General features: G+C 48.6%; 1 protein-coding gene across 2 annotated transcripts in view; it reads right to left on the reverse strand.

Moving 5' to 3' along the window:
- Positions 1–21,403, reverse strand: part of SMURF1 (SMAD specific E3 ubiquitin protein ligase 1) — a 114,956-nt gene continuing 93,553 nt past the window's right edge. The window contains exons 10-18 of one of the 2 annotated variants that reach the window (XM_039226064.1): positions 19,974–20,172; positions 17,895–17,998; positions 10,888–11,002; positions 9,946–10,124; positions 8,662–8,799; positions 7,562–7,682; positions 6,463–6,664; positions 4,881–4,956; positions 1–3,326 (exon numbers count right to left, since the gene is read on the reverse strand). In XM_039226064.1, coding sequence (XP_039081995.1) covers positions 3,227–3,326; positions 4,881–4,956; positions 6,463–6,664; positions 7,562–7,682; positions 8,662–8,799; positions 9,946–10,124; positions 10,888–11,002; positions 17,895–17,998; positions 19,974–20,172 — 1,234 coding nt within the window. In that variant the 3' untranslated portion in view covers positions 1–3,226. Of the gene's footprint in view, positions 3,327–4,880; positions 4,966–6,462; positions 6,665–7,561; positions 7,683–8,661; positions 8,800–9,945; positions 10,125–10,887; positions 11,003–17,894; positions 17,999–19,973; positions 20,173–21,403 lie in introns of both variants that reach the window. The other variant, XM_039226063.1, reaches the window with a different exon arrangement.

The raw sequence follows: 21,403 nt of genomic DNA on the forward strand, positions 1-21,403 counted from the left end.
AAATGTAAAGTTGTGAGTTTATTGCATATGTAACAAAATGAACCTGACCTCCTGGGTCCAGCCTGCGGTACAATCGCTGTTTATTTTGTGTTTCCAGCTGGTTCCATAACCACATTAAATAGAACTAGTATTTCTTTAAATACTTCTGATTTTGACATAAAACAGAACATTAGTGTACAATTTTCACAAAATAAATCAGCAATAAAAACAGTGGGAAGAATAACAAGGATAGCAGCAATACTTAAAAACAAGACATTACAAAATAAATTAAAAAATACATTATAAAGTGGTTGAGAAACAAAAATAAACCAATTTTAAAAATTCATACTATCTTTCGGGAAGGCTGCCATGTGGCACGTGCCTGGCTGTGGACGGGGCTGGGGGGACGGGGCATTTTCTCTGCGGAAGGCCATTCCGACAGCTCGGGTTGGAGGACCCCCCCTCACCTGGATTGGGACCACGTGGCCAAGCAAGCTCGGGGAGCACAGGCCTCCCGGCAGGCAGACTCTCCCCTGGGGAGAGAGCTAACCTGACTGCACACCCCGCCCCCCGCGCCCCCGCCAAGCAGCCCATTTGTTTTTCCTTCCTACAGCAAGGGCAGAGCGGCGGTTTGCTACATCCCTGAGCATCGGCTGATGACCACTGGTGAGGGCAAGCCTGCAAGATGGGCCCCTGAAGCATCTGGGCCAACAGGTGAGAGGGGGCGGTGGAAGGCGTGGGGAACTACCGAGTGCCACAAACGAGAGCTCGTGGGAACAGGGTCCACACGGACCCAGAGTGGAGTGATCCAGAGATTTTGCCCACTGTCTGCCACACTACTCTTCATGTGGTTCAAAAGGCCCAATCCATGGTTGGTAGTTAAGGTTCTAGAAGTGCAGTGCCACTGATGGGCCCGTCTGGCAAGAGTGACCAGGGCTCTGGAAAGTTCTGCTCTTTTGGGCTCCACTGTAACACACAGCTGATGAGGGTGGCTGGTGAGGGAGAAAAGCAGAGAGCCACGCCTTCCAGGCGGGGAACGCGTACTGGGCCAGCACCTGCCACGTGGGCAGCGTGGGTTCTAAGGACTGTTCTCGTTCCTCCCAACAGCAGGAGCATCATCTTACAAGAGCCAAAGGCCACAGTCCTGCTAGACCCTCGTCTCCTTGCTCATTCCTGCAGGTCTGGGCCAAACCACGGGAACAATCCGTGCTGCTCCCCCCTCAGCCTGGATGTGCCTTGGCTCTTCTGTGAAGGTCTCCTCCTCACACCAGAGGGTTGAGGTACACCTTCGAGCGGAGGCCTGTGTGGGGGTAGGGCCCTAGCTGACATTTCCTCACTCTTCCAGAGGAAGGTTACGAGGGAGGACCAGAATCACGGAGAGCCAGCTTCTAGAAATGCCCGCAGAAGGATCATGGTAAACGAGACACAGGGTGAGCCTGACTTGGGCAAGGCAGAACTTCTGACAGTCCAAGCCCATGATATGGCCCAGACTTCCTGAACGGATTTCATTTCCCCTCTGCAGCCAGGCCCACTTGACACCCTCTCTACCCTGGTACCTCCAGGGGTGGCCCAGACGTGCGCTCACTCTCGTAGCTCCTGGAACCCACAGCTGGCAGCCCACGGCCCACCGGACCAGTCAGACTTCTTGTTCCGAGGGAGTGTCTATCTCCCAAGGGTCCCCGAGCTCCCCCGCAGCAGCCACAGAACGCTTCGGGGCAAGCCCAAGAACCACGGCAAGACGCACAGGGGCGAGCTCGCCTCCAAACCCACCTCGCTCCAAAGGGATCAGTAACAAAAGGGATAAGTCATCCGAAAGCTCCTTCCAAACCCATCTCAGACACACGGCTGGATCCCAACGCTGAACTCCAAAACCAACGGCAGACGTTCAACAGTGAAATGTCTTCCTGATGAATCACCCCGCACTTACCACCCCCCAAAAACAACAAAAAACCAAACCAGATGATTTGCTGCTGCTGCTGCTGCCGCCCTTCATGGAAGTTTATCGCAAACCAAACCACCTTGTTCAAATACTGCTTGAACTTTTGTGCAAATTGGAAAATGGTGTTAGAAACTCAGGGTCCAGTCTTTGGCCTTGCTCCTCACGTGAGCACGTCTGGGCAAGGCAACGGGGCAGTGATTGTTAGCGCCCCCACCCAGCACCCGGGGAGTGAGCAGAATGAGCCAGGGGGGAAGGGCCCCCTCCACCGTCAGGTTTGCATTCACGCCCTACTTTTCTTAAAACAGTCCCTCAGGGTGGATCTAAGTCAGTGAGGTTGCCCGTTCCCCCTCTCCCTTTGAGGCTACTTTGCATCAAGCCAGCAGCTACAACAACAGAATTCTGTTAGCTCTTAGCAACTTTCCGCACAACACTTGGTTAGTATTCAAGGGACCCAGCAGACCCTTTTCTACATCCAGGTTGGGGGGGGGGGGGGGGCTGCAGCCCAGGACTGGCGACATGGATCTGAGGCTGGTTTGGTGTGTTCTTTTATAAGCTGTTATGTGGTTTTTCACTGGAAAAATATCTCAAACTAGATAGATAATGTGGCAAAAGGGACTTTTAAAAGGAAAGATCATTTTTCTCTATGCAAAAAAATTTTTTCAGCCAGGATCCCCTGAAAAATACCCCAGGCCTCCAGCAAAAGCTGCCCCAGTTCCTTTACTTTTCCAAAAGGGAAGCATACTTTGGATGCAGGCTTTCAGCTGGGGTAGAATTCCAACGGACAATACGGTTATTTTTCAGTTAGAGATTCATCTGCTTCCCAGAGCAGGCTGCAAGGATGTGACTGGAATTTGAGCTGCTGAACTTGAAAAGGGGCCTCAGGACTGTTTGGAGACAGAAGAGCTACCAGTTACAAACCCTCAGTAAGCGAAGCTCAGTTCCAGAACTTGTGAGTTGATCCTCCTATAAAGGCCACAGGGCAGTGAGCCTATCACCGACCACGGGGGTTATAGTTGCTGCAGGGTATCCCGTGTGACCGAAGCCAAATGCTAAACCTGGCCGCATTTTATTGGATGGGCGATGGAAGGGGGTGGGGTCACTGTCAGAAAGGAGGAAAATATGGGTGGGAGCCGCCAGCCAAAGTCCCCCCAGCCCCCTTGCTCCCCCAATGAAAAGGAGGGGCGAAAACCTTTTCCCTCGGGTCATCTAGGCTTCCCGGGCCTCAGCCAGCTTCGCAGGAGGCGCACGGAAAGCTTGCTTTGGGTCTGGCGGTCATGAGCTAGAATCTGTTGCCTTTGGTTGCCCTCTTCACTCCACGGCAAAGCCACAGGTCTCCTCCACGGCTGTCAGCAGCTTCTCATAGAGCTTCTCGTAAGACTCATAAGGTGGGATGTCAATCCGATTAAAGCTGGAAGAGAGGACAAGAGTGACAGTCACTGCTGGGGGGCGGGGGTGGGGTCTGGACCTAGGCCCTGTGTCAAGGACAAGGGCAGGCAGGAACAGAGGAATTCGCGGCCAAGAGTTGGCAGCTCGTGCATATATAGGCGGATGGGGCCGAGAGGAGAGGAAAGCATCTCATCGCCTCGTTGGGGTGAGGGGTAGAGGCAGTTTTCCACTCCCCTCTGGTGCTTTTCTGCTTCTAAAGCAAAGTTTTTTTCATAGAACGCAGAGCAAAATAAATCCTAAGATCTTGAAAACCAAAATTAAACCAATGACTATTTCCTGGTTATATCAGGACAAAGCTCTCCATTCGTTGTGGTGGCTGTCTTTAGAAGAAATTATTTCTCACTACCACAAATACCACCTTTGCACATGGACCACAGTAATCCAGACCGGCCGACTGTCAGATCACCCCTAACAATCCACTGCACATCCATCTAATCCTTCGTGACTTGACCTGAGACCATATAGGACAGTCTGCAGAAATGGGATATTTCCTATAGAAACAAACTATAGCTCAAAACCATTAAGATGTCAAATCCCTGATAGGAGGAGATGAATCAACATTTCCCTGGGGAAATTCATTTCTAGTGTTGTATTTAAAAAAAAAAAAAAGACACCCTGGAAGAAGGGTATTCTCTTCTAAGAAGTCAAAAAAATACAAAATTCTGACCGATAAAGTGACCTACTGAATTACTAGCTGTGAAGCAGTTAAGGATGGGTTTTGTCAAGAAAGAATTGGGCTAAATGGTGTGATAGTTTTGGGGAGGATCTTTAGCATCCGAGGACAGTTCTCACATCCGTTTTACTCAAAGCATCCAACTCTGAAAGGGCAGAGTCAGGGAAGGAAAGTGGCTGCTGTGGGTCGACGCGGCGCTGTGTCTATAACAGCCACTCTGAGCCTGGCGCCACGGCCTCACTAGGGCCTCGGGCTGTGTAAGCACTTGAACCCACACCCCTGGGTTCCTAATCAGGAAGCTTCTGTTGCAGGGTGACGCATCTCAATGGCAAGGAACTGGTTTTTGTGAACTACACATAGTTCAATACGTGGTTTCTGAGACAAAGCATATTTAAGTGACTTGACTTTTAAACAAGGAAAAATAATCTGCTATAGATATTATTGAAGTTAAAATTTAGGAAGGTTAAAAATTTTTCAAAATTCATCCATCACAAAGTTCCAAGAAGGAAAATGAGGAAGCGAAGACCGGGAACTCCGGATTGAAAATGACAACTCTCCCCATGGCGAGGCACGTGTGTGCACACGCACATGTGTGCACTGGCACGGCCTCGCGAAGGCAAGGCTGGAGCTGCCAGCGCCGTTAGTCACATCTCATGACAAAACTGGTTTCACGAAAGAGACTTCTGATAACCCTCATGTGACACACTGCCAAGTGCTCGTCCCATCTGACTGGTGTCATGGCCAGTTGTCCTGGGGCACAGGGAAAAGGAAGCACAGGGAGTCATGCGAGGGATGGCAGGCCCCAGAGACAGGCTCCCGGTGATGCCACAGCATGGTCCTTACCAGGTATGGGCCTTCGGCAGGTTGTCCGTGTTGGCGTCGATCAGGTGGATGGTGAAGAGCCGGGGCCCTGCCGCGCCTGTAGAACCTTACGAGACAACATTCTAGTTAATGCACTTCAGAGGCGGGGCCCGGGCCCCACTGCCAACCACGCCCTCAGCCCAATGCCTGGTCGGTCGTCCTGCCGTATGGTCATGGGCTTCACACAGCGGCATAGCCTCTACCTGGGTTAGGACACACTGACCATCCAGCGACCTATCCCAGCTATTCTAGAAAACAGCAGGGGCAGAGAACCGTGAGAGCTCTCCTCCTGGACCCCAGCCAAGAGCCCACTCAAGTGGGGGTATTTGAAGGGCAAAATCCTTAAACCACCAGTGATGGTTTTTCTTTTTTTTTTTAACAGAATTTTCAGGCAGCGGGCTCACCACTGGCAGAGGACAGCAGGGTTATAACAAAAGCAAGATACAGAGTCATGAATCCCCCAGGTGCAGGTGAGGTGGGAAAAGAAAAAGAAACAAACACCTAGGACAACAGCCCAGGGGATGGAAGTAGCTTCCCTCTCTCAGAGAGGTCCTTAAAATCTGGAAAAGTCTACACAGAATGTTCTCTACGTGAAATATACCTGTGATCACTAGTAATATGCAAAGCTCCATCTACTGCATTTTAATATACTAACATTCTTCACCTTTTTCCTTCCGACTCTCAGGATTATCAAATATCTGGATATCAGATTTTCTATCAGTGTCAGAAAGGACGAGAGAGGGGATGGGTACCTACAGTAGACAGTGGAGCCTCTCGGGCAGTGCATTTGCTTAGAGGAGGAAACCGAGGCCCAGGGAGGACCCCTGGAGCTAATGACCGATACGGCAGCAGGAGACTCCATTGCCTGGTGCTCAGGCCAAGCCGCTCTCTCCTGCACCTCAGGGCTGCAGTGAGCCGGCTACTACCCGAAGACACGGAATGAACGTATGGTGCACTTTAAAACTTCTCATTTCTTTCCCCAAAGCCTTGTTGCTATTTGTACCCTCCCTCTGCCCACCAATTCCATAGGGGCAGGGGAGGCACCAGGTCCACGGGGTCCTTCCTCGCCAAGGTCTTTCCCAACCCAGCCCCAAGCAGGCCCCAGGCTGGCCAGCACGTGCCTCCCAGGTGACATTCCGCCTGCTGGGCATGTCCCTACAGGGACACTGGGAAAGGTGGGTTTGACAGGAAGCTAGCCTTTGTTTTGCTGAGATTCTCTCCCTTTGTGTTTACAGATATGTTCTTTCAGCTTGGGCAGAGGCTAGCACCCCTGGGGCACTGGGGGCCTGGAGCACGGCGGGGGGGGGGGGGGGGCAGCAGAGAGAACAGCAACAAGAGGCCCTCCGGGAGCGAGTGCGGCCACCTCTGCCAGGCGAGCGCCTCCACGGTGCCGAGTGTTCATTATAAAAAACACAGGCCGCCCCACTTCCTAGTAGATGTTTCAGGAAAACACCACCACTGCGGTCCAGCTCTTCCTGCAGTGGCCCGGTGGGGGACATGCCTGGCGGGGGACGTGCCTGGCGGAGACGTGTGGGGCCAGGAGCCCCGCCTCCACATCAGTCACCTTGCAAAGCCTTGAAGCCTTGGAGAGGGACCCGAGTGGAGCCGGTCACGAACTGCAGCAGCCTGGCCCTCCTCTCCTCATCGAAGGTCTCCACGGCCTGCCAGAACCACCTGACAACGTTGCTGTCGGCCACACAGTGCTTCAGCCGAGTGTTGGACTTCCAGTCGCTCACGTCTATCTTATCCAGACCGCCTATGATCAGCTGCGAAGGCATTTGGAGGCAAGTTATTTCTCAAATGCACACACCGGCCTCCCAGGTTCCCGGTCTACGCAAGGAGGGAATTCGTGGCGTCCCAAGAAACCAGCCACAGACTTAGATGCGCGGAGAGGGAAACAGGCCCACGCTCCCAACAGTGCGTTTTCTTACAACCAGGTCTGCGTTTCGTGGTTTTGCGCCTCATTGGCGAGGAGGCAGCACGAAAGGCCCAACCAGCGAGGCTGAACGGGCTGCCTGTCACAGCAGAGCTGGACGCGGAGTGGTGTGCAAGTGTCTGTACAGGGTGGGAGGCCCGCTCCGAGCTGCTCCCCACCCACCCTCCCCGGGAGGCGCCTCGCTGAGGCAAAACGACAAGGATTTCAAAGCCCTGAGACAAGGATTTCAAAGCCCTGAGCCGTTGGGCACCGGGGTGGGTAAGAGATGAATGGGTCTCTCTGTTCACGCGCACGAAGTGTGAGGAGAGAAGACAATCACTCTTTGTTCTGAGTCTAATAATAGCCAGAACAGAGACACAGGCTGACGTGGTGGGAATCTGCTTATACACAAGAGAATTCCCTCAGTCCAAGGTGAATACACGGGAAGGCTTTGGAAACCTCTACAGCTGGAGCTCCTGAAAATGAGGATAAGCCACAGGAGACCCTGAACAATGGCCAGAGAATGATCTGGACTTGTTGCCACCAAGCAGACATCTGGCCTTGTCATAAACAGGCTGAGACGCCCTCGACTCCCCACTCGTGCTAGGCCTAGTCTGGAGCCCTGACAAGCCCCCGGCCTTGCTGGGGATAGGCAAGCCTCATTCTGCAGCCAGGCTGTCACTCAGGAGAACATCGGCCTCATTTGTACCCTTTAATGCCAACTTAGCTTGGCCCGGTGAGCACATACCTCTAGTTCCTTCTGGTCAAACGGTTTCAGTAAGTGTTGGGGAATGAGTTCATTAAACCCTTTCTGAAGAGCTAAGAACTGGGCTTCAATCCCCCTCATGAACCTCCAATTTACATACAACCTAAAAAACAAATTCACAAGTTGGAGGCAATACCAAGTGTTTCACACACAAAACAATGTTTTCTCTACATCTGCTGAACCTGACGCCCTGGGGCAGGGGTGGGGGGGGCCCAGACAGGAGGAAACCGCCACCAGCTGGCAGTGCCTAGCCTCAGTATCAGGTTAAAAATAAGTCAGCACAGGCCCTTACACATTCTAATGCTTTGCTAAAAATAGCGGTAGGAATTAACCTGACCTGTTAGAGCAAGTGCCATAATTTAAAAGTAGATTTGAAAATAACACAGAGGACACCGTGAGAACCACGACCCATCTGGCAGTGTAAACACATGACACACTTCCAGTTCTCTAGGGCGAGCGTCTGGTCATTGATCTGCCTTAAGAGGTAAGCCCCTGAGTGGCTCGGTTGGTTAAGCATCTGACTCGCGATGTGGGCTCAGGTCATGATCTCACAGTTTGTAGGAATGGAGGCCCACATCAGACTCTGTGCTCACAGCACAGAGACTGCTTGGGATTCTCCCTCTGCCCCACCCCTGTTCTCTCTCTCTCTCTCTCAAACATTAAAGGAAAAAAAGAAAGGAGGTGAGAAAACAGACTACTATGTTGTAGACTTCCTTGAGACTGATCTCAAGGACACTTCTAGACTCCTATTCTCTCCTGTGCTCACCACCTTCACACTGAGAATCGGGAGGTCACTTGCAACCCCTTCCCTAGCTTGGGGTCCGGGGTCATTATTCTCCCTTCAGCAGGCCGGCTGTGGTGGCACTGGGGGCTCCACCATGCATAGCCCCCACCGGTGAACCTGACCATTGCTGAAAGTCTGTTTTGTTCTTGGGATTCTGGCCCCCCGTGTCGGCAGGGAAGATAAGCCGCAAACAGCCAAGGAGCCTTGACAACCTAAATGTGAACCCAGCCTCGCCCGGGATGGTCCCAGGCACCTACATGTCCTCACTAGCGACCACCAAGGTTCCCCGGAACATTACCGGACATATTCTTTCTTGTTGTCCTCTGTGACAGGAACATTGCGGCCATTGGGTTTCAGTTCATGCTGAAGAATCCTCCCGAAAGCATTGTGTTCCACACAGAAAGTATGGTCCAACACAGGGGTGATATCATTCTCTCTGTTGAAGTTAAGACACAAGATGGATGTCAGACCTCTGCCAGCACACAGCAGTGAACAGAACCTTAGACGGAACATTCCAGGAGAAAGACAGCATTTCCTGTCTGTCACCCCAGAGCTGCAGGAGGGAAAAGAGGAAAGCCTCAGGCCCAGAGCCTGTGTGAGGGCAGGGACACAGGTACCGGAGGGGCTGGGAGACCCACATGTGCCAGACTCTGGGCTTCCTCATTCACTCTGTCATTCTGGGATTTTATGAGATATGGTGACTGCTTTGTAAACTGACTCTCTGGACAGAAGGATTCACAAAGAGGAAATGGAGTCAAAGGAAAAGCAACTTGCGGAAAGAACCCCCCCCACACATAGAAAATACTCCCCACCCCACCCCTTTAAGGCAGCCATTCCAAATGCATCCATTCAAACAAAGTAGCACTTAGAAGTTCAAGTGGACTCCTCCGCCTGCCATATTTGCTGAGACACAAGCAGAATAAACGATTTCGTGCAGGATGGAGGCACTAACCCTCCCCAACTCCCATTTCCAGCTGGAGTGCCAGAAGTGAGGCTGATCAGTGTGCGGCATGCAGCTGGGTTCAGCTCCCCCGCTCGCTCTCCCCCTGCAGAGCCTGGATCTCTCCCTCCTGTGAAATCGGCTCTTTCACACGGGCCTGCAACCCTGCGGTTACCACGTGACTTGCTGACAGCTTCCAAGAGAGTTCTAGGATAATTCTAAAACAAAGTTGACTAAATATAATTTTTCTTGATACTTTCTCTTACTGTCAAATACTTTGATACAAGATATTCTGACACTAATTTTGTTTTGGGTGCTTTCCCTCTAGAGATTAACTGGAGACACCCTGGAGAGTACAAAACAAAACCTACCATCCACCTATCAGGCTTGGGGATTAATTTTGTGATCAGACCTTAATAGTTTGAGGAAACAACAGAAGAAATTAGTCTATGAAGTGAAATGGGCCAAACGTCATGAGGGAAGGAAGTCAACGATTTTTTGTTAAGTCCACTTTTACTTCACACCCATCCCTCAAAAATTTTCATACATGCACACGCACACACAAAACGATTGTATTTGGCGGACGGTAAGACAGGTGGCTGTGCAGGAATTTTCCATACTGAATGGTGAGCCGGTACTTACAGAATCCACACTAAGCTCTTATGGAGTTCTGGGTCCACCGACTCCAAATCAGAGAGCTGGATGGGTTTCCCCAGTAGCTGCTTATAGAAGGGAACCGTGAAGCCCCCGTTTATGTAGTGTCCATGGAACACGGCGAGACCCATGATCCGACCCACAAAATGGAAATAAGACAGATGGTCCTGTAGGGGGCACCAGAGAACATGAATTTATTAGAAAAATGATGCGGTGGGGGGGGGGTTGATACGGTGTGCCTTCTCCAAGCTTCTTGAGAGACCTGTCCTATGGGCAACCACAGACTCAGTTCCTCACAGGTTGTGCTCATGATCAAAGGCAAGAAGGCTGGTTAGGTAGTCAGAATTCAGAGCACATCTTTTGTATAGATCATCTGAACACTTTATAGGCCCTTCGTTCAAACATCCTCAGAACTGCTACGTCATTTGTGGCATTCAGCATAAAAGGAATATGCAGAACCCCTTGCTCAAAAATTATTAAGAATTTCAACACAGCAGCCACAGAGAATCAAACCAACATGGGCCCTTCTAAGTGCAGGGCGCCCAGGAACCCGGACCCCCCTTCTCCCCCACTGCACTACAGAGTAGGGGGCAATTCTCCCTGAGTCCCAGGAGAAAGCAGAAGAGAAGAAAATCCAAAGAAGGAAATTAAAAAAAAGAGGAACATAGAGGAAAATAATGGACAACCCAAGTAAGGGAATCATTCTAAAACCACAGGTGTTCTGGCTCTTAACTGGGGAACCTCCCATCTCTGCTTTTCCATTATAATCAGAATTAATCAAAACCTCATTTCCATTTCCCGCTCTACCTTTCGGTGTCTATTTACCAGAGACTGCATAAGCCCATAATGGGTGAACCAAGTACTGACACTGGACATGGAAATCCAGTTTAAAAACATTGTAGTTTGCCCTCTTTATTTATGGATACTTACAGGGTTGATAGAAGAATCCGGGTTGATTTGCAACATGTAAATGTTGTCCGTAGAATACTGGAAGAGTCCATAATACGGATTCAACATTTCGTGGCACAATAAATAGAGCCACTCCCTAGGGACAACAACGACAACCATTTTAATTGTGCGAAAATGTCCAGTTTAGGTCTTACCAAAAGGACTGATTCCCTGGGTCCGAGAAGGCCACACGGCAGGATACCCAGCTCTGAGAGAAGGTGTAGTTTGGGCAAAGTAGCCTAAGGAAGTAACAACTTGTGTCCGGTCGTCTGAGAAATGCCTTTTCTGGGCCAAACTCCCATGGCGGCTCTGAAGCGGAGGAAAATGCGGTGGGCTACAGCCCGGACCACCTGCTATGGGCAGTGTTCTCAGCAGTTGACTCATCAGCCTGCCTGCACCTTAACCAAGGTTTTCTCTGGGACTGTGCAAAGATCCAGATCTCAGGTGGTGATGATGATGATGTGGTTATAGTGGACAAGAGTAGTAATGAAGAGCAGTTCTATCCTTTTACTTACAAAGACTGTGTGTGCGTGCATGCATGTATGTACACCAAACAGGAAAGATCTGTATGCAGAGCAGAGAGGAAGAGGAAGAGGATTTACATTGACACTTTGACAGCAGTTAAGCCTGAAAATCAGCATTCTGGGAGACCTTCAGTTTTCTTTGGCCTCTTGCTAGAGAGTTTTTACATTTCCAATCGGAACACGTTATTCACACTTAAGTGAGGAGAAAACATTTCGCAGACTAGGGAGACAGGGATTGAGAACGACTTTTGCCCTTCATGACTTTCTATCATGTTGATTCTTACCTTTTGCCAGAAACATTTATCATTTTTAGAAGTTTACAAAACAAGCTGAATCCATAACAAGATATATTCCATGAGTTCTGAAATCTGAGTGGGATACATAAGAATAAACTATTTTTGGAATTCCTTTATATTCCAATCATTTCATTATATATTTAAAAAAAAAAAAAAAAAAGCCCCAAATCAGAAACAATCCAACAAGGGCACCTGAGTGGTTCAGTCGGTTAAGTATCCGACTTCAACTCAGGTCAAAATCTCGTAGTTCTAGAAGTTCAAGCTCCACGTTGGGCTTTCTGCTGTCAGCGTGGAGCCCGCTTTGGATCCTCCGTCCCCCTCTGGGTGCCCCTGCCCCACTTGCGCGCATTCTCTTTCTCTCAAAAATAAATAAACATTAAAAATTTTTTAAAAAAGAAAAGAAACAATCAAACAAAACAAGCACTCTCAACAGAATCTTTGTGATTCAGCGCCAGGATCAGGGGCGGGGGGGGGGGGGGGGGGGGGGGGGGGGGGGGGGGGGGGGGGGGGGGGGGGGGGGGGGGGGGGGGGGGGGGGGGGGGGGGGGGGGGGGNGGGGGGGGGGGGGGGGGGGGGGGGGGGGGGGGGGGGGGGGGGGGGGGGGGGGGGGGGGGGGGGGGGGGGGGGGGGGGGGGGGGGGGGGGGGGCCAGGACCAGGGAGAACCTTAGGCAAACACCCGTAGCACTTCCACAGCCAGCCTTTTATTTTTTCTACTCAAACCTCCTTTCAAATGGATACATTTCGTTAAGACATCAGCCCTGGATCTTATTCTGGAATTTCTTACTCTGTCAAATAGAAAAGACATGGAACTGAGAGCAATCATAAAAAGGATGAGCACACATGCAAATAATGCAAGGCAATGGTGAGACTACACAGAAAAGGATCAGACCTCAACAAGCTTATGTGCCGAACTCCAGACAACAGGAAGGAACTGGCAAAAGCCAGGAGACTCCAAATGTTATACAGTTCTTTACTAGAAAGGCAGAATTTCCCAGCTGTAAGACCTGGGCTCATCCGTAAGTTTTAGAGTTTGGGTTTGAGAAGAATCATTTTCAAAAGCCGAGGACTTGCAACTGTCTAGACAGGAAGTGATTAAAACACAAGCAAATATTCCGACCGAGTCATGCACGAGGGAGGGAGGCATACTAGGGACATTAAGGAAGTGGTGAGGGGAGAGCCAACTGTACAGGCAGAAGGGTTTTTTAACGATAAAGGAAATGGTTCAGAATCAAACACCAGGAAGTGAGTGTAGACTAATTCTCATCGGCCAGATAATGAACACGCACACACACACACACGAGATTTAAATCTCTCTACAGCTCTCCGAGATAGGTCTGATCCCCTGTAGACGTGAGGAAGGATCCGAGGGTGAACAACGCAAGATCACCCTGGTGGTAGGAAAGCCAGAACTCCCAGCTCTTTCCACTAGACCACCATGTCATCCAAAAAAGACCTCTCAGTGTGGAAGACTGGATAAAAAAACGGGACATGCAGAAGGAACAGGACTCCTACCAAACCAAACCAAGCTATTCACCTGCGTGCCGGGGAAAACATAATACCAGCCCTGCAAGGGCAGGATGGTAGGTTGGAACAGTTTAGAGTCCTGAATTCCTGAGAAAATAGCAGAGAAGAGAAAATGCAAGTAGTCTGATTTGAATTGTTGGGACAAATATGAATGTCTAACTAGGAAGCTTCTCACCTGAAAAGGGGGACAGACAGCCTGATCCACTTGCCAGGAAACAGAACCCATGTTATCAAGGGCAAACAGAAGTTACATTTGCCAAAAGAAAGATGGTTGCTAGAATCAAGATAGAGAAGATCAAGGGAAAACTCTGGGACAGTCTTGTTTGTTTGTTTTAATGTTTTTATTTCTTTATTTATTTATTTATTTATTTATTTATTTATGAGAGAGAGAGCAAGACAAAGCGTGAGCAGGGGAGGGGCAGAGAGAGAGGGGGACCCAGAATCCGAAGCAGGCTCCAGGCTCTGAGCAGTCTGCACAGAACCCGACGAGGGGCTCAAACTCAAAAACCCCAAGATCATGACATGAGCTGAAGTCGGATGCTTAACTGACTGAGCCGCCCAGGCGCCCCTGGGACAGCCTTGAATGGAAAAATATTTCCCCTGGAAAGCTGGTGCCAATCTGAGCTCACTGTTGGGAAAATGCATGCCTTTCTGCACCCTTCATCCCACGTGGACTCAGGAGCCAAGGGGCTGGAGGGTGAGAGAAGGGCAGAGACAAAAATGGGAAGAAGGTGGAGGAATGATTCCAACCAGGGCCAAAGGGCAGATCGTGACCTCTTGCTTTTTAATTCTTCTAGCTGCTGAAAAAAATCCAGCTCTACCCAGAAACGGAATGAGACCCACTATAAAGCTTGTCAGAACATAATTTCTCTTGGGGTAACTGCTGTAAGGCTGAGAATTTACTTATGTTTTCTAAATTGGGAGCATGTGAGGCTGTCCTGTCCTCTGACTTCCCAAGACACATTCTCACAGGAGCACGGGCCCTCCTTTGTAGCCTCTACCAGAGTTAGCATTTTATATGTATTTGTGTAATTCTCTTAGAATGCCTTTGGATGGGGACTTAGGAGGGGTGAAGGGGACAGAGAACATATTACTTTGCTCACTATTGTATCCCTAGTACCTAGTACATGGTAGAGCCTCAATATTTAATGGTTAAACAATTCTTACAGGAACATACAAATTATAGGGGGGTTCTCCTTTAAGAACATTCAGTCATGTAGGGCACCTGGGTGGCTCAGTCAGTTGAGGTTCTGACTTCGGCTCAGGTCACGATCTCACAGTTTGTGGGTTCAGGCCCCGCATCAGGCTCTGTGCTGACAGCTCAGAGCCTGGGGCCTGCTTCGGATTCTGTGTCTTCCTCTCTCACTGCTCCTCCCCTGCTCACATTCTCTCTCTCAAAAATAAACATTAAAAAGAAAAGAAAAAAAAAGATTCAATCGTGAAGATTCAATCATAGATAATAGATAAGTTTTTTTTTAATTTTTTTTTTTTAATGTTTTATTTCTAGGAGAGAGAGAGAGAGAGACAGCATGAGCAGGGGAGGGTCAGAGAGAGAGGGAGTCACAGACTGAAACAGGCTCCAGGCTCTGAGCCGGCAGTCAGCACAGAGCCCGACGCGGGGCTCGAACCCATGAACCGCGAGATCAGGACCTAAGCGAAAGTCGGACGCTTAACCGACTAAGCCACCCAGGCGCCCCAGATAATAGATAAGTTTTTAATTTTTTAAATATTTTGTTGCAATGGAGTCAATAAATGAGTATGTTATGATAACATAAAAAGGTTAAAAAAAATGTTGGAGCAGTGTGGCCACTGTGCAAAACAGTGTGGAGCTTCCTCAAAAAATTAAGAATAGAGATACCATGCAATCCAGTAACTCCACTACTGGGTATTTACCCAAAGAAAATGAAACCACTAAATCAAGAGGTATGCGTACTGCAGCGTTATTTAGAATAGCCACGCTATGGAAGCACCCCGAGTGTCAGTTTTATGAACGGATAAAGAGGACATGGTATATATTCACATATATGGATGAAACGTTAATCACAAAAAAAGAAAATCTTGCCAGGTGTGGTGGCGACGTGAATAGATCTAGAAGGTATAATGCTAAGTAAAATGAGTCAGAGAAAGACAAATACCATATGATGTCACTTTTATGGGGAATCTAAAAAACACAACAAAGCAAACAAAGCAGAAACAGACCCATAAATACAGAGAACTGATGGCTGCCCGAGGGGAGGGGGCAGGGGGGCTGGGCAAAATGGGTGAAGGGAAGAGGGAGGTCCATAGTGCTCCCTGTTGTTGACAGATGATGGCTACACTTTTTTTTTTAATGTTTTATTTATTTCTAGGAGAGAGAGAGAGACAGCGTGAGCAGGGGAGGGTCAGAGAGAGAGGGAGTCACAGACTGAAACAGGCTCCAGGCTCTGAGCTGGCAGTCAGCACAGACCCCGACGCGGGGCTCGAACCCATGAACCGCGAGATCATGACCCAAGCGAAAGTCGAACGCTTAACCGACTAAGACACCCAGGCGCCCCAGATGATGGCTACACTTACAGCGAGCAGAGCGTTAAGCTTTTTAAAACACTATGTTGCAAACCTGACACTAATGTAACATTGTGTGTCAACTATGCCTCATGAAACATAGTAACTCCTAGATGAGCCAGTAAAAACAAATAAATAAGACTGTCTAGAATCACCACTTTTGTTCACATAAAGAAAAACCCTGACACACAGGAAGCTGAATACTCCTATAAGGTGGGGGAAAACGAGCAAAGACGGGAAATAAAAAGAGGAGAGACCTGGAGGTTCAATCCAGGGAGTCCAGCATCTGAGTAACTGGCATTTCCGAAAGAGCAAAGTGGGGGAACAAGGAGGGGACACTGTGAGCAAGAAGCAGCTGCTCGTCTGGTGGATCCAGGAAGGAAGTGTGCTGGCATGGCAGGTGCTCATAGGAAGAATAGAAACCAGGTGGTAGACTCTGTGGGTGATTGGGTGGTCCTGGATGGGGCCAAACCACTTTGGGTGAAGTTAGGACTAAAATCAGATTGGCATCAGACCACTGCTCGGTGACAATGGGTGCCAGGAGATAGGACAGCAATGCCTTCAAAGTCCTAAATGAAAATTCCTTCCTAGAAGTCTATAAAAAAAAAAAGGGCAAACTGCAAATGAACATTTTTGGTAAGAGCTTGGAAAATTCACCTCCCACGCGTCCTTTCTAAGAAAGCTACTTGAGGATATAGTCCAGTAACACGAGGGAGTAAACCAAGGAAGAGGGAGCTATGGACCCACAAAACCATGCCCTGACCCAGGAAAGCAGTGACGCCCGTGACCACACTGTGCGGAAGACCTAGGGAACCGCCAGTCAGACTGGACAGTCTCCAAGATGGGGACACAAGGGGGAAGCGGGTGGGGGGGTGACAAAAGATCAAGCTTAATGGGACAAAGTAAAGACAAAGTCTGGTTTTGAAAAAAAGAAGACAAGGATGAAGAAATTCTTGGAAAATTAAAATTTGTTCTAAAGGCAAAAATTCTAGAATACCACTCAACCCCTCAAGCAAACAGTATTTACACTGGCATAATAACCTACACAATACTGATTTTCAAATTAAAAAAATTTTTCGTAATGTTTATTCTTTTTGAAACAGAATGCAAGCGGGGGAGAGCCAGAGAGAAAGAGGGAGACACAGAATCTGAAGCAGACTCCAGGCTGAGCCGTCAGCACAGAGCCCAACGAGGGGCTCAAACCCACGAAATCGTGACCTGAGCCAAAGTCAGACACTTAACTGACTGAGCCACCCAGGAACCCCAACAATGTACTGATTTTCAACACAAAAATACTAGGTAGGTGAGCATGGGGACCTACTTAATTTTGGATACAGAACAGACTATAAATCTCCAACCCTGGATGATAGAACAAAGGAGGTAAAGGCAGAAGGTCTCCTGAAGGGGAAGTCAGGAGTATTTATACCCTTTTTGCTTATGAATAAAGAGGTCAAGAGATAATGTCTCCAGTTGACAAACCAAAAAATAATGGTGAAAACACATTATGTCAAGTTACCAAAACAATGACGTTGCTGGACTAGGAAGTGAGAGTATTAAATTAGATCCAGTCTATCTGTGTCTGTGACCATAAATCCTGAAGTCAGCAAATTATGTCTGAACTTGATCAGTTTAGTGACATAAAGTCACCCATCAGAAGAAACCATTAAAAGAGCAATAAGGCAGTTGTCTCAAAGGTGAAAAGAGGCAGGACAGGAAATAGCAGCTTTTAATTCTTCTACTTTTAAGGTCATTGGCATGAAAGATCTTGACCAGCATTTCACTTTGCAAAACTTCTTTGACACAAATGCAATGTACATGCCTTTCTCCCGCCCTGAAAGTCCTCTACTGAGAAAAATAAGGCTGCCTCCCTCCCAGACTCATTTCAGGAGCAGGTCTTTCATGTCTCAGGTTCAGAGCTGCCAGATGAAGCAGTGGGGGGAATTAAAAGTTTAAACCTATCTTTCTACGAAGTAATGGAGGAGATGTGTGTTCCAGTGGTTCTGGGGACGTGCTCATGGAGCCCTGACAAACCCTTACCCCCAGAAGCACTGAATCCCACACGGAGACCTGAGCAGCACAAAGCAGGGCTGACCAAGCGCCTCACCTGGCCACTCCGCCATAATCCAAACCTTCCTCTCCCCGGAACTTGACCATCAGTCGCTTTTTCAGATCCTTCGGCCGCATCTTCATGATCTGGCGATAAGACTCCTGCGCAGCAAAGAAGGACAGAGTCAGTGACAAGAATGGGTCACATTCTTACTGTACTATAGAGATTCAAGGTTGTCAGCAATGGAGACTGAATCAGAATAAATAGTCATTTAAATCCAAGTTTGAGCTGATTCCCAGTCAGAATGTTGATCCAATGTCCAGTGTCTGGTATGGGGTGGCCCCTGTCACCTGATCTCCCAGGGTGTCCCTCAGGAATAACAAGGAGCTTGTACCGGGAAACATCGCACCCAAGGGAAATGTGTACCCCATTTTTGGCACAATCACTAAAGACCTACGGACAGACATCCTCACCAGAGTCCGTTTTCTCTAGAAAAATTGATTTTAATGTGGCCATACTAAGAACGACTTCTGGGGGTGCCTGGGTGGCTCAGTCAGTTAAGCATCTGACTTTGGCTTAGGTCATGATCTTGTGGTTTGTGGGTTTGAGCCCTGCGTCAGGCTCTGTGGTGACAACTCGGAGCCTGGAGCCTGCTTTGGATTCTGTGTCTCCCCCTCTCTCTTCCCCTCCCCATTCATGCTCTGTCTCTCATAATAAATAAATGTTAAAAAAAAAAAAAAAAAAAGAACGACTTCTGTATTGTAACTGAAAGGAACATACGTCAGTGGAGAATATGAATATTAAAAGAATTCTGAGCCTGTTTCTTGTATCTGAGGTGAAAAATCACATGATTTCCAGAGTCAATAAAAGCAAAAAAGGATTTAAAGTAAGATCTCGGCGGGGGGGGGGGGGGGGGGAGTGTAGGTTAAGCATCCAACTTTGGCTCGGGTCATGATCTCATAGTTCATGGGTTCGAGCCCTGCATCAGGCTCTGTGCTGATAGCTCAGAGCCTAGAGCCTGCTTCAGATTCTGTGTCTCCCTCTCTCTCTGCCCCTCCCCACTCGCACACTGTCTCTCTGTCTCTCAAATATAAATTAAAATGTTTAAAAAAATTTTTTAATAGATAAAGTAAGACCTACAGGAGCTTACCCAAAATACAGAACAGGCGGCCAGCCTGACCTTCAGCATTTTGAGTAGAACTAGCTAAACGTTTGTAGATTCTTTCAGTGACAAGGCACTTAAGACTCTCCCCATGCTTTCAATTGAATGTAATTCAAGCTTTACCATCCCAAGAGGGAAAGCGGATGCTGAGTGGAAATGACCTAGCAGCAAAATGTCAATTATTCAGCTCTTTTCTCTCCCTGCTCAACCGCCATTCCAGCCACGCCATCCATTCACCCAACCGCTGGCTGTGCACGAGCATCGAGCATGGCCCTGGGTGCTTCCTCAGCACCCGTCACTGTGAAGACAGCACTGGGCTCCCTACAGCCATGGTCCTCACGCTCCGTGGTCAGTTCTCACCCAGTGTCTTTTGATCACTTCTGCCCATGATTCCACAAAGGCAGGCAGGATACGACGGCCCAAATATCACTGAGATTTTACCTTCCAATCGCAAACCTTGAGAAAAGGGCCCTATCTATAAGAGGGTCCTGCCTGTTTAGTGGCCTTGATCCCACAGGGGAGCTGTATGAAAGACAACCCTTTTTTAGGAACGATCTGATCTTCCCATTTCCAGAAAACATAATAAAGTGACCAAATGGCCACGAAGCTTCTCTGAGGAGGCAATGCCATTAGGTGAAACAGCAAGAGCAAAAGGAGTAATTGGTTCTGAAGAAACCATGCAGATTGCAGGAATACACCATCTGCACAGAGCGGGTAAGAGGACTTACAGTATTATTTAGTAATAGTTTCTGTATAAATCTCTATAGTTTCATTTCAGAAGCTCTCTAGCTTTTAAGCTACTACCACAGGAGAATATACAGTGTATCTCTCTATACAGCCATTGGTCCTGATAAACCCTTGCAATTCGCTGGGTAATAAAATCGGTACCTGAAACACCAAACAGAAAGAACTCACTGTCTGTTAACAGGGTTTAACAGTCTCTGCTTCACTGCCGGTCACACCAAATTCCATACCTCAAATATTTCTTCTCTGGACACTTCGATGCGGCAATGACCAGCTTGGGGTTGCTGAAGCGAAAGCTCGTGTCTGAGGACCTTCAGCTTCTGGACTAAATCCCTTTCATATCTCTGGGCTGGAAGCTCCTCGTCTTCCACAGAGCCCTCACTGGGTAATGGCAGCGGCTGGCTGGGCTCCTTTAGTTGGCACTGGTGACTTGAGAAAAATAGAAACATCAAGGTCACTCCAAAAGTAGTGGCCAAGGGAGCCACAAGCAATACCCCTGCTGCTGAGGGACTGAGAAGCGAGTTCATTACACAGAACTCCAAGAAGAGATATTCCCTCTGCTGACATAACCATGTATGAAGATACGTAAACACTGATAGTGGCCACCACGGGCCTAAATACAGAAGTCTAAATATGGCCTCGATCAAGAAGATACCCCTGTTCCAAACAATTGCTTATCCCGTAGCTCATCACTGCTGTAAATAAAATCAGAAATTGCTATCCTTTATCAAGCATCTAGTATGTATCAGAGAGACTGACCAACGCATTATTAGATGCACCTTGGTAGTCAGAATTCAATGAAGCTGGCGTGAAAACTTTCATGAGCAGATTATCATACAGGGAGCAGCATGTACAAGAGCAAACAAGGCAAGTGCAATCTAATGGGAACCATTCCTCATTTTCACGACCAAGAGATTTCTGAGCCTACTCATAAAACTCCAGTAAAATCAAGGACTAGGACTAGTAGAGGGATGAAGTGGCATTTGTCTTGTCCGAGTTCTGCCACTAAGGTCAGCTGTCAATGAGAAAAGCCACATGGTGCTCCTACGTTCTTGAGAACGCAATAAACCCGGACACTGAATGTGGGATCCAAGAGAACTCCCAGTTCCGAGTTGTCCAGGAAGGACGGGCACAGGAAAAGGCTCCAGCAAGTAGCATTATGGACTGTGGCAGCCCATCCAGATGGTGACAAGCAGACACTAAGGAAGAGCCTCGTTTCACTGGCCCTCGCACCAAGGGCCAACACTCCCTCAGCTGCGTGAGGAAGCTTCGAGGGTGGAGCTATACTGCCTAACGTTGCCATCTCAGTGACTTTCATTTAGGCTGCAAGCAAGAAAAAATGGTAACAATACAGTTTCAGAACTGCTCACAACTGGGGCACCTGAGTGGCTCAGTTGGTTGAGCATCTGACTTTGGCTCAGGTCCTGATCTCATGGTTCGTGAGTTCAAGCCCTATGGCAGGTTCTGGGCTGACAGCTCAGAGCCTGCAGCCTGCATCAGATTCTGTGTCTCCCTCTCTCTCCCCCGCCCCAAACTGTGCTCGCTCGTTCTCTTTCTCTCTCAAAAATAAACATTAAGAAAAATTAAACAAAAAACAACTGCTCACAGCTGACCACCAGACATTTACCGTATTTTGCTTACACCTAACCTCCACTAACAA

Source organism: Hyaena hyaena, unplaced genomic scaffold (assembly GCF_003009895.1).
Source record: "Hyaena hyaena isolate Hyena2069 unplaced genomic scaffold, ASM300989v1 scaffold_20, whole genome shotgun sequence".
NCBI lineage: Eukaryota > Metazoa > Chordata > Mammalia > Carnivora > Hyaenidae > Hyaena > Hyaena hyaena.